The sequence below is a fragment of the Mobula birostris genome, chromosome 12, assembly GCF_030028105.1.
Source record: "Mobula birostris isolate sMobBir1 chromosome 12, sMobBir1.hap1, whole genome shotgun sequence".
Classification (NCBI taxonomy): Eukaryota; Metazoa; Chordata; class Chondrichthyes; order Myliobatiformes; family Myliobatidae; genus Mobula; species Mobula birostris.
This window is the reverse complement of record NC_092381.1, coordinates 91,466,459-91,478,963: the sequence shown is the minus strand read 5'-3', so window position 1 is coordinate 91,478,963 and position 12,505 is coordinate 91,466,459. Positions and strand designations below refer to the sequence as shown.

At 40.9% G+C, this 12,505-nt stretch overlaps 1 protein-coding gene across 1 annotated transcript in view; it reads right to left on the bottom strand.

The window, feature by feature from the left end:
• astn1 (astrotactin 1) overlaps positions 1–12,505 on the bottom strand; it is a 2,762,425-nt gene that overhangs the window by 554,392 nt on the left and 2,195,528 nt on the right. Inside the window, exon 15 of the mRNA XM_072274559.1 lies at positions 11,818–11,945. Within this exon, the coding sequence (XP_072130660.1) occupies positions 11,818–11,945 (128 nt within the window). The remainder of the gene's footprint in view (positions 1–11,817; positions 11,946–12,505) is intronic.

The following is a 12,505-nucleotide window of genomic DNA, read 5'->3' as shown; positions in this document are numbered from 1 at the left end:
TAAAAGTCCATCAGCATCCTAGGACAGAGGTGAGGTTTCTTGATGCTCCACAGGAAATAAAGGCACTGTTGTGCCTTTATTGACATAAATGCACTGGAACAAGCCAGTGGGTCTTAATAAGCTCCAAGATGCTTGGAAATCAGCAGTCTGCAGGATGGTAGAGGAGGTAGACAACACATATACTGTGGAACCTTTGAAGAGAGGGCCTATCAAGAGGGTGAACGGGATAGACCTCAGGCCCTGTGAGAAAGCTCCCACCCCAGTTCCTCAAAGGAGACTGCAAACTGCTATAATTCCGGATAGTCCTTCCCTGGGACGTGAATCAGATTCTGAGGATATTGGGAGAAGATGTGTCAAAACAGAGTGTACATAATCTCGACCCTAGCCTTGACTACAAAGCTTCTGGAACTGAGACTATAGCACCTGAGACAGCTGATACAGGGTCAGACGTTGGTGGTCTTCCTGTTGCAGCACAGTAATGTGAATGTGTTAATCTCTGTTAAAGATCCGGTAAAGTATTTGTTGTTCTGTGTGTGTATTTTTCCCCAGGCTACAAAACTAGAATCAAGTGACTCTTGAAGGATCATGACAACTATCTCAGTTATCTTTTCAGCACCTTCTCTTAGGCCTCTGGGATGTAGTTCATCTGGTCCAGGTGACTCATCCACCTTTAGATCTTTGAGTCTGCCTAGCACTTTATCCTTTGTAATAGCAATGGCACTCACTCCCGCTCTCCGATACACGGACCTCTGGTGTACTGCTAGAGCACTTACTAAGTCCATCTAACATTTCTTTGTTTTGCCCATTACTACCTCACCAGTAAAATTTTCCAGTGGTCTAATATCAACTCTCACCTTCCTTTTACTTTTTATATAACTGAAAAAAATCTTTTAGTATCCTAATTTATATTATTAACTAGTTTGCCCTCAAATTTAATCTTTTCCCTTCTTATAGCTTTTTTAGTTGCCTTTTGTTGGATTTTAAAAGCTTCCCAATCATCCAACTTCCCACTCACTTTTGCTACCTTGTATGCCCTTTTCTTGGCTTTTATGCAGTCTTTAACTTCCCTTGTCAGCCATGGTTGCCTACCCCTGACGTTTGAGGCCTTCTTCTGTGGGACATGTCTATCCTGCGCAATGTGATCCATACCCAGAAACTTCAGCCATGTCCGCTCTGCCATCATCCCCACCAGCATCCTCCTCAATCTACCAGGGCAAGCTCCTCTCTCATGTCTTTGTAGTTTCCTTTATTCCATTGTGATACTGATACATGTGACTTATACTTCTCCCTCTCAAATTGCACTATGAATTCAATAATATTACAATCACTGCCTCCTAAGGGTTCCTTTACATTAAGCTCCCTAATAAGATCTGGGTTATTACCCAACACCCAATCTAAGATGGCCTTTCCCTGAGTAGGCTCAAGCACAAGCTGCTCTAAAAAGCCATCTTACAGGCATTCAACAAACACCCTCTTGCAATCCGACACCAAGTTGATTTTCCCAATCCCCTTCATATTGAAGTTCCCCATTACAATTGTGTTATTACCCTTAATACATGCCTTTTCCAGCTCCTTTGGAATTTTAACCCCATACCTTGGCTACTATTTGGAGGCCCATATATGATTCCCATAATGATTTGTTTACCCTTGCAGTTTCTTAACTTGATCCACAAAGATTCAATGTTGTCTGACCCTATGTCATTCTAAAGATATAATTCCATCTCTTAAGGGGTGGGAAGAGAATTTCAGGAACAGGAATAAACCATTGGTCCTTGGCGTATATATCAACACTGCACTGGACTCCAACTAGTTACTTCAGCTTTGGTTAGCCATTTTTGATACATATTTTTATTAAGTAACAATTTCAGTCTTGAAAATATCCATTACCTGAATGCACACAACATCCTAAGAGATTTCCACAGCTCCTTGAACATTTGAATACTTCCTGCATTAACAATTAAATGGCATACTTTTAATTTAAGGTTGTGTTCTCTCACTCTTAACTCAACCACTCAAGCATTGGTTTCCTGCTTCTATTCGATCATATCCTTGCCCATTTGAAACAACTCAATTAAATCTCACATTAACGTTCCACATCCTAACAAACAACGATAAGTCAATGAAATCTGATTAACCCTCAAGTTTTATTGACATTCTGGTGCTAAACCCTTTCCAAGTCCAGCATTTTATTTTTTGAGCTCTGATGTCCAGAATTGAAGATATTCTCTAGGTGGGGGTTTGACTAGAATAGAAGCAATTTTTCTGAGTTATCTCAAGATGCAAGCCAAAATTCTAGTAACCTTTTTTTTTTCCATTATCTTTTGTTACGGCCTACTGCCTTTGATTAACAAATGATCAAAGACTTTGGTGGTCTTCAGTTTCTAATTTTTTGCCATAAATAATGCATTTTTCCCCCTTTGCATCCAAGAACAACTTTTCTATGTTGAACGCCTTTCTCCTCCATGATTTCTGTTCAGTTAATCAATCTTCAGCCCTTTCTCCTCCTGTCACTTGCACAACTTTGTTAGATTCTGATGTTTTCATCCAAGGTTCTTTGTAAGTTGGGAAATGTGCTAAACAGTTGTATGTATATAGGTACAAGAGATTCTGAAGATGCTGGAAATTCAAATCAACACGCACACAAAACTGCTGGAGGAACTCAGTAAATCATGCAGCATCTATGGAAATGAATAAACAGTCGACATTTCGGGCTCAGACCCTTCTACAGGTCCTGAAAGGTCAACTATCTATCCATTTCCATAAATGATGCCTGAGTAGTTAAATAAAATACAAGCAGGTAATTGTTAAAATACAAAGAAAATAATTATTTATACAGTCTAATCCAAAACTGCCTCCTAAATTTTAATATGCAGTTTTCTATTCATTCACATAAGGTATTGATATAATGGGAAAGTGATGGATGCAGTAACTGTCCAGGAGGAAGCTACTGTTTCCGTCCATCAACCAGGGCCCATATTCTTAATTCTCATCCATATTTCCCACCAGATGATTTCCCACCTATGTGTTTACATTTTCTTTCAAAATGTCTTGTGTGGAACCTTATCAGTTCCGGAAATCCACTGATCATGAGCTGAGCCACATCCTTTTCCTTCTTGTTAATCACATATCACAAAAGTTAGTCCAGCATGATCTACTATTCACAGCTGTTTATCTATCCATCAGGTCAGTACATTCAATTGTCCAGTTGTTTTCTCTTTGATAGTCTTCCGTTAACTTCATGACTTGGGAGTTATCTGGATTCACCCTCCATCCTCTTTCAAATCACTGAACGATTATTTATTTATTCATTCAGTGTTGAGTAGGCCCTTCAAGGCATGTGTGCACAGCAATCTTCCAATTTAATCCTAGCATAATCACAGGGCAACTTACAATGGCCAGTTAACCAATCGACCAGTACATCTTTGGATAGTGGAAGGAACCCAAAGCGACCAGAGTGATCACGGGGAGAGTGTACAAATTCCTTACAAGCAGAATTGAACCTGTGTCGCTGGCAGTCTATAAAGCGTTGTGCTAACCATTACATTTACCAAATCTAACTACACAGCATCCAAGAGAAATTTACAAAATTGTTAATGACTATTGCACATATATTCTCATTACCTATTTCCCGGGTACTCTTGGGGGTTACATCAACTTTTGGAGACAACAGGAAGATGGCAGAGCAACACAAGGGCAAGGTTCAAAAATACTGGCATGGACCAGGGTGAAACAGACAGGACAGCTTGAATTTGGATCAGGCATATGAAAAAGAAGATTAACATTGTGACCTTGGGCTGTAGATGACAAGAGATAGAAAAAAATTCATCCATATGGTGAATGACAGCATTCAGTTCTTTGAAGCTCCAACAGAAAATGGAAGAGTAAGATATACTGTAGGAGCCATGTGTCAGCATTGTATTTTGTGTTGTGTAGTTAGTCACATGGGTGGAGCTGTGGTAAAAGCAAAGAGTTTATTGTATTCACGTTATTGTATTATATGTATTCACGTTTTGTCTTCGATTTTTGGGTTGGACACAGTTGGAATTAGAGACCGCCAGGTATGATATATTTTCATAATTGCTTAATTAAGCTTAATAGCGCTTCGGGATTGTTTTGCCAGTTCTTTAATAAAGGATCAAATACATTTCTTCGATTTTGAACCTTATTATTGGATTAGATCAGTGGGCTGAATGGCCTGTAATGTGCTGTAGGGTTCTATGTTCTATATAGGATCAACTCCTTGTGCTTGGTCTCAAACAGTGGTGTTCATTTGTTCGAGGAGCTACTCTACATACCAATAAGAAGGGATGCGAAAGAAACGACTGAAAAGTCTCTGTTTTCCTGCTATAATCATAACAGATTCACTTTAAAGCAATTCAGCAAATGAAAGTTAGACTTCCAGTCAAGATGCCACTGAGCTGAGATGTGTATCGAGGTCGTGGTTCAGATTACATTGTACTGTTAGGCTTGTACAGATGGTTTTGGGGACAGCACAGGGTTAGGATTTAGGACGGATATGAGAGGAGTTAGGGTTTAAGGTTTAGGGATTGTGGGGTTTAAGGTTTGAGGGGAATGAGGAGTTAGGGTGTAGGGTTGATGAGATTGAGGGGAGTTAGGGTTTGAGGGAATGAAGTGTTTCGGGAATGAGGGGGAGTTAGAGGTAAGAGACAGTAAATGAACTGTCAGGGGCAGGAGCTGGAGTCCAGGTCAGAGCACTCTGCAGTAGAAGGCCGGTCAATCCGGAGGACGAATGTTGGGTGGCAGGTGCTGAGATGAAGACCAGTGATCCCTGTGGTCAGTGAGGTTGGTGGACCCTGGGTGAGGGCTGGTGACCCATCGCCCAGTTCAGTAAGTCTCCTTTAGGTCAGCGAGTCCCAGAATCAGAAGCCTGTGTGGGCAGGAAGGATGAGACCAGTGACTCCCCAGGTCAGCAAGTTCTAGGGTTAGAGTTCTGTGAAAGTCAGGAATGTGAAGCCGGGATTTCAAAGCCCACAATTAACAAGTCCTAGGGTCAATACAGAAAGTCAAAGACCGAAGACACTGAGTCTGGAAGACAAGGCCAGATGGTTGAAGAATCTCTGACGTCATGTTTGGATGTCAGGTGCCCGGTAGATGTGGATCCAGACTAGTGGCAGGAGGTTGGAAGCCCAGAAATGGACTGACCCAAGGTTGGATGCCTGTCTGTGTGTGTGGGTGGGTGGGAGGGAGAAAATGGACTTATTTTGCTGATGTTCTGTTGTTGTTTGCTGTTTTTTGTGTTGTTCTGCTGAACAACATTGGCATGTTATGTTGGCACCAAATGTGTGCCAACACTTGAGCTGCCCCAGCATACCCTTGGGTTGTGTTGGTTATTAGCGCAAATGATACATTTCATGTGTTTCAATGTACACGTGAGAGATAAACAAATCTGAATAAATGAATCTGAACATCTGATACAGAACACAAACTAATAGCTTCTCTGAGAAGTAGGGAAAAAAATAATCTGCCCACAATCCTATGGCTTGTTAGGTCAATTGCTGGTATGAGAATTCACATCACAGTTGATTTTGAGTTGTCAGCTTGTGTTTTATGGAAGCTGTTAGTCAATTTTAACCCATTATGAATTTTCACTTGTTGGTTCTCATCTCGGTTCACTCTTGTATTAGTTTAACAGATACTAGGCATCAGACAGGTTAGACAGTTTTTAGCTGATGAGAAACTCTCACATCATCATGCAAAGGTGACAACATGGCTGATTCTTCTCTCAAACAGAAAATAAATTCTTTCATTTAACTGCCCGAGGAGAAGTTCTGTAAAGAGTCTCTGCCCCTTAAAGGTAAAGCTGGGAATCTTCTGAGTTACTGGGATTATGGAAGAAGAAGGCTACTTGTTTTATGAGCTTCACTTCCTTAAAACAACATTTCCACCATCTCAACAACAGTTGGCTATCTTCATCTGTCTCTGGGAGGAAGTTCATTTTCATTCCAATTGGTGTAATTTAGTTTATTTATATAACACTCTGTGTGAAACTAAATTCCCTGCGCATTAACAGGATCCACACTACTACCTAGGCTCACAAAATAAGACAAGAACATTTTGAGCAAGAGAGAAAAAACAGCTAGATCTCAGCCTGGAGGCAATTTAAACAAGGTGAATCAGGCATCCTGCTGAATTTAACTAAGGGGTTCTTTTAAGTGATGAATGGGAAATCTACTTCACAAAGCTGAAGCCTCTGAGAAGACATCAGAGCAGAGAGAGATCAGGGAAGAGGATGTCCAGGCCCACTGGGTGGGATTTTGATTGGGGATTGAGGGTGGGAGTTCAATGATTTCTACTGACTGGCTGATTCAAAGCTTCATTCTCCTCCCTGTCCAACAGCTGCTAACAAATCCTTCTACTATTAACTTAACCCTTCCCTCTCCCTTTCAGCTGAAAGGCCTGGGAAACCTGTCCATTTCATGGTAAAAACAGACTAACTATTAAAATTAACACAGGTAGCCTCTTTGTAACCTACATCTCATCAGCTGCTAGCCTGATAAATTAAATCAAAATTTAATCTACCATTATGTGAAGAACTTTGGCAGTAAAGAATGAGCCCTAAGGCGACAGGCTTTTTCCAAAAGACAGGAGGTGCTGAGAAGTGATCTCAGAAACGTACATGCTTTTTTACAGGGCTTGACAGAGTAGTTGAAACTTTGGCTGACATCCCTAAATTCAGAATAAGGGGTTAGCCATTCAAAGAAGTTGAGGCTCAGACATATCTCAGAAACAACCTGACAGACTTAGCTATTAAAGGAATCAAGGGATATAGGATTAGTGGAGAAAAAGAAGTATGCAGAGATAAAACATGATCTGATTGAATGGTGGAGCAGACACAGGCAAACGATGGCCCACTTTCCTTCCATATCTCGTGTTCTGATGCTCTCCTCGGTGAGGTATGGAAATTAAGATCTGAATAACGCTAAACTGAAAAGCAGGATGCATCTTATTAATTTCTATACAGCAGATTCAGAGCATGCAACTGGAAAATTTCCATATGCTCCAAGATGCTAATCTTCTTCAGGTCAGATAAATCATTCCTGTGTTCCTTCATTGCAAGCTAATTACATAAACTTGTAGTGCATGGTTTGCAGATATTTATTATTCATTCATTTATGTACATTTACACCAAAAAGGTCATTTAAGTAGTTCAGCAGGAGAGAGAATCTGAGCAAAACAACATATCTTTGACTGAAAACAGTAGGTAATGAAGTGCTTTAATCCTGAATGTGCTCAGAATTAAATAGCTTGCCTCTTCTAGTCAGACAAGTCACACATACTCATACATAACATAAAACAGCTGCAAAGGACACGATATAGAGAAGCAGAAATGCCCGTTGGGAGTCTTGGGGACTGATAAAGAAAGGTTAGGCTTTTTTTTATTGCCTGAATAAATTACAGAGCAGATTAATAGAGCTGAGATTAGGTCAGCAAAATGTCCCAGATGGAGAAAAAGACTAAAGATCCTCTGTATGTATCACAGAAAGAGGACTCCTATAATTCACCACACTTTCAACTTAAATGCCAGAGCCTTTGTAAAACAAAAGAAAAACCTAGGAGATTTCGTCATGGTATATCATTCCTCATAATTAATCAGCAGTAACTAACTGTTCAAAATGTACTGGATCCACATTGTCTTGAGATGTCCTAAGCTCAGCAAAGTGCTGCATAAACACAATTTTTCTTTCTTTAATGCTGAAAGAAAATTGAAATCTTGGATGAGGACATAGATAGGAGGGTTAGTAAGTTTGCAGATTACAGAAGATTGGAGTTGTAGATAGTGTAGAAGGCTGTCATAGGTTGCAACAGGATATTGACAGGATGCAGAGTTGGGCAAAGAAATGGCAAATGGAGTTCAATCCAGAAAAGTGTAATGATATATTTTGTAAGATCGACCTTGACGGCAGACAACAAGGCTAATGACAGGATTCTAAGCAGTTTGGAGGAACAGAGGGAGCTTGGAGTCCAAATTTACACAAGTTGATAGGGTGCTTAAAAAGGCATACGGTGTATTAGCTTTCATTAGTTTGGGGGGGCTGAGTTCGGGGACTGCAAAGTTATGTAGCAATTCTATAAAGCTCTGGTTAAACCACACCTGGAATATTGCAATCACAAACAAGAGAAAATCTGCTGATGCTGTAAATCCAAGCCACACACACAAAATGCTGGAGGAACTCAGCAGGCCAGGCAGATTCTATGGAAAAGAGTACAGTGGACGTTTTGGGCCAAGACTCTCCATCAGGACCCCTTGTGTGTTGCTTGGAATATTGCATTCTCTTCTAGTTGCCTCATTATAGGAAGGATGCAGAAGCTTTAGAAAGGGTCAGAGTAGATTTACCAGAATGCTGCCTGGATGAGTGAATATGTGTTATGAAGAAATGTTGAGCAAGCCAGGGTTTTTTCTCTTTGGAATGATGGAGTATGAGAGGCAACTTGACAGAGATGTATAAGATTATAAAAGGCACAGACAGACTGGACAGCTAGTGCCTTTTCCCTCGGACAGCAGTAGTCAATACCAGAGAACCTCCATTTAAAATGTGGAGGAAAGTTTAGGGGAGATGTGGGATTAGGTCATCTGGGTGTGTGGAATGCACTGCTTGGGGTGGTAGAGTCTGATGTAAACGGAATATTTTAAAACATAACTTTTAGGCATATAGATGTAAAAAACCTAGAGGCTATTGTCTGTGTAGGAAGGAAGGGTTAGGTTGACCATAGAGTAGCTTTATACTGCTTAGAACAACATCATGTGCTGAAGGGTCGGTTCTGTGCTGTACTGTTCTACGTTCTATGTTCCAGTGGCAAGAATCACATTGGAAGGAAGTTTGCAGTTCCTACCACCACCACCGGCACAGCTGGCTGATGCTAATTGATTCGAGTCAAGTGCTCACCATGTCTAATGACTGGTTATGTTCTGTTCCCTGACTTTCAGCAACCATGCTTCTGGGTGTCAAGATCCCTGAGAATCTAACCTGGTCCCAACATATCAATGCAGTTATAAAGAAGGCAAGACAGCGGCTATACTTCATTAGGAGTCTGAAGAGATTTGGTATGTCAACAAATACACTCAAAAACTTCTATAGATGTACTGTGGAGAACATTCTGACAGGCTGCATCACTATCTGGTATGGGGGGGGGGGCACTACAGAGGACCAAAAGAAGCTGCAGAGGGTTGTAAATTTAGTTGGCTCCATCTTGGGTACTAGCCTACATAGTACCCAGGACATCTTCGGGGAGCTGTGTCTCAGAAAAGCGGTGTCTATTATTAAGGGCCTCCAGCACCCAAGTTTAAAGGTTCCAAGGTTGTCAAGCTGAGGAGTGGTAGTGGGGACAAGCTCCCACCTCCTAAAAATGCTCCTCACGGCATGCGCCTCAAATAGTCTCTGACAACCAAGTCCAACTCCTGGCCTTCTCGTGTGGCTTAGCCTCTAAGCCCGGCGGAACTGTTTCTACTGACAGCAGAAGGGGCAAAGACGGGTCCTGGCGCCTTAAAACCAGTGCTTCGGGTAGATAGAGCTCGTCAGCCTGGGAAGGCAGTCCATCTAAGAGAGGGAAAACTCTGATTTCAAACCACCGCTGCCTTGTGGCCATACTCACTCATCGGAAAGGCTTCGGGAGTAAACCCTGAGGACAAATCCAGAGCTGGAGTCCCTAAGGAAGTCCGACGTTGCCTTCAACCTCGTTCTGGCAACTCCTACGATGACACTGGTGCCAAGCTGTATCGGTCCTTGCCCTTCCCTTGGACAACATCGGTGTTGTGGAAATGGGAGACTTGCTGCATGGGAAACTGCTGGTCTTCCATACAACCTTGCCTAGGCCTGCGCCCTGGAGAACCTTTCCAGGCGCAGATCCATGGTCTCGCGAGACTAACGGATGCCACCACCAGCACATAGGCTATGCCCTTTTCTCACTGTTAGCATTAGGTAGGAGGTACAGGAGCCTGAAGGCACACACTCAGCGATTCAGGAACAGCTTCTTCCCCTCTGCCATCTGATTCCTAAATGGACATTGAACCCTTGGACACTACTTCATTTTTTTAATATATAAATTCAGGTTTTTGCACGATTTTTAATCTATTCAATATACATATACTGTAATTGATCTACTTATTTAGTTGTGTTGTTGTTATTTTGTTCTCTCTTTTATATTATGTATTGCGTTGAACCGTTGCTGCTACGTTAACAAATTCCACGACACATGCCGATGATAATAAATCTGATTCTGTTCCCTCAGCCCGCAGTTAGTTCATAAGCAGTTCAGAATGCATGTTTCCAAAAAATGTCTCCAGATGGCACCAAAAGGCTGTCTGGAAACACGACATCAGCTTGCCGGCAAATGGTTATACTTAACAGAACTGTGTGAATTTACGGGAGAGAGAGATGCAATGACTCATCTCACCCAAGATGGCTGAAAGGGACTGCTAAAGTGGGGTCATGTAAAAGTACACAGGCACATCTTCTTGGACAAAAAAGACTAAAGCAGAGTTTAAGAAAGGGCAGATTGAAAGAAATTATTTCAAGTGCTATTGGTGTCCAGATTCAGAAAGCACTGCTTTAATATTAAAGCAGGAGCTGTCGGGAATCAGTTTTCACACAATAGCAGGGATCTTGTTTCTCCAGAAAAATAAATTGTTCTAGCTGGATCAAGTGACAATCTCAAGAACAGAACTCTTACACTTCTCTCAGTTAAGACAAAATAAAAGGCTAGAAATTAAGATATGAATCAAATGTGCCTGAATGAAGCTGGAGAGCCAACATTTTACAATATCAATAACCCAGGTACAGTTCCTGATGCTGCCTGCAAGGAGTTTCTATGTTCTCCCTGCAACTGTGGGTTTCCTCTGGGTAGTCCGATTCCCTACCACAGTGCAAAGACAACCAATCAACCAGTATAATTGATCAATGTAAATTGTCCCATGATTAGGCAAGGGTTAAATTGAGGGTTGCAGTGCAGCACAACTCAGAGAGCCATAACGGCCTACTCCGCACGGTATGTCAATAAATAATTTAAAGAAAAAGTTCAGCATGTTCAATAGTTTAATTCTGTTCCAGTATGTTTCTTTCTGACAGAGTGCCCCATTTAACATTTAATAGGTCTTATGTGGGGACGCCTATCTGACACAGAATTCCATCATAGGGTCTTCCACTGCTTCTTGCTGCTTTGACCACTAGTGTAGCTTAGAATATGGTTGTACATTTGCCAATCGCCATAATCTATTCTCTTAAAGCCATAGCACAAACAACACATCAGGTACTGTACAATATAGTGTAAAATAGGTTTAATTCTTATGTAAAGAAAATAATTATCATTTCTACAGCTGCAGTACATTGACGCAGTTCATATATGGAAGTATCTAGAACCGCCATTATTAATGATATAATTTATTAATACAGCCTTAGCATTGACACTGTGGTGTATACAATGCAATTTGGGTAGATTGGTCTGAAATAATTTTAAAAATAATCACAATATTGCTAGTTGTATTTTGACTGGGAAAATATGATTTCACATAACCAGTGGCTATGGTCTATAATTGAAAAGGACATCACTACTACAGGAAGGCTATTAATCTGTAATGTTAATTCTGCTTCATTCTCTACAGATGCTGCCTGATCTGCTGATCTATATTTGAAACTTCTGGCATCAGGTGTTTTTTTTTTTGCATTTCGATAACAATGGTTTATTGAATAGTGAGCCATCAATTATACCTCACTAAGTCAAATACTAATTACTTTAGGTTCTTATTACATTCAAGTTTATGTTCAGCAAAGCATGAAAAGGAATATGCAAGGCCAGCCTGACCTGTGAGGTAGTCCGGATCTGGTACAGGCTCAGACAGTTCTTCCTGGCATTGGCTCTCACTGGGCAGAGCTGAGGCAACCATTCCATCTGGCAGTTGCTGCGGGATGCCAGTCACAAAATTCTTCTGTCTAAAGAAGAGAGAGAGAGTGGAACAGAGTGGAAATTACAGCCTTGATGCAAGCAGTTTTCTGAATACTGAAATATCAGAGTTAGGAAAACATTGACAAATTGATAAGTTAAAACATGTTCAGCATCACTCTGTCTTTTCTTAAAGAATGTAATTAATATTGTGCATTTTTTCACACCTTAAAACCAAATGTTTCTCAATTGGAGCATGATATGTAGAAATTAATTTATTTCAAAACACAAGGCATCCATGAATTAATTATGATTTGCATTTCCTAGCTTGATTATAAGGCCACTATTGCCTCAATCGAGTATTTTTTGCAATTTATGAAGGACCTTTATATTATTAAAACCTATCAGTCCAACAGGACAGACTGAAAACTTACAGAATTTGATTAATGGTAGCTCAGAACCAGTTTTCCATTGAGAGGAGATGGAGAGTAGAGACTATCCCACACTGAGTATGCTACTTCACTAAACCTGCTGTGAGGAATCTGGATTACTCACCTTTGTATTAATGATTAGAGTTGGAGATCAAAGAACCTGACATGACATGAAGGGA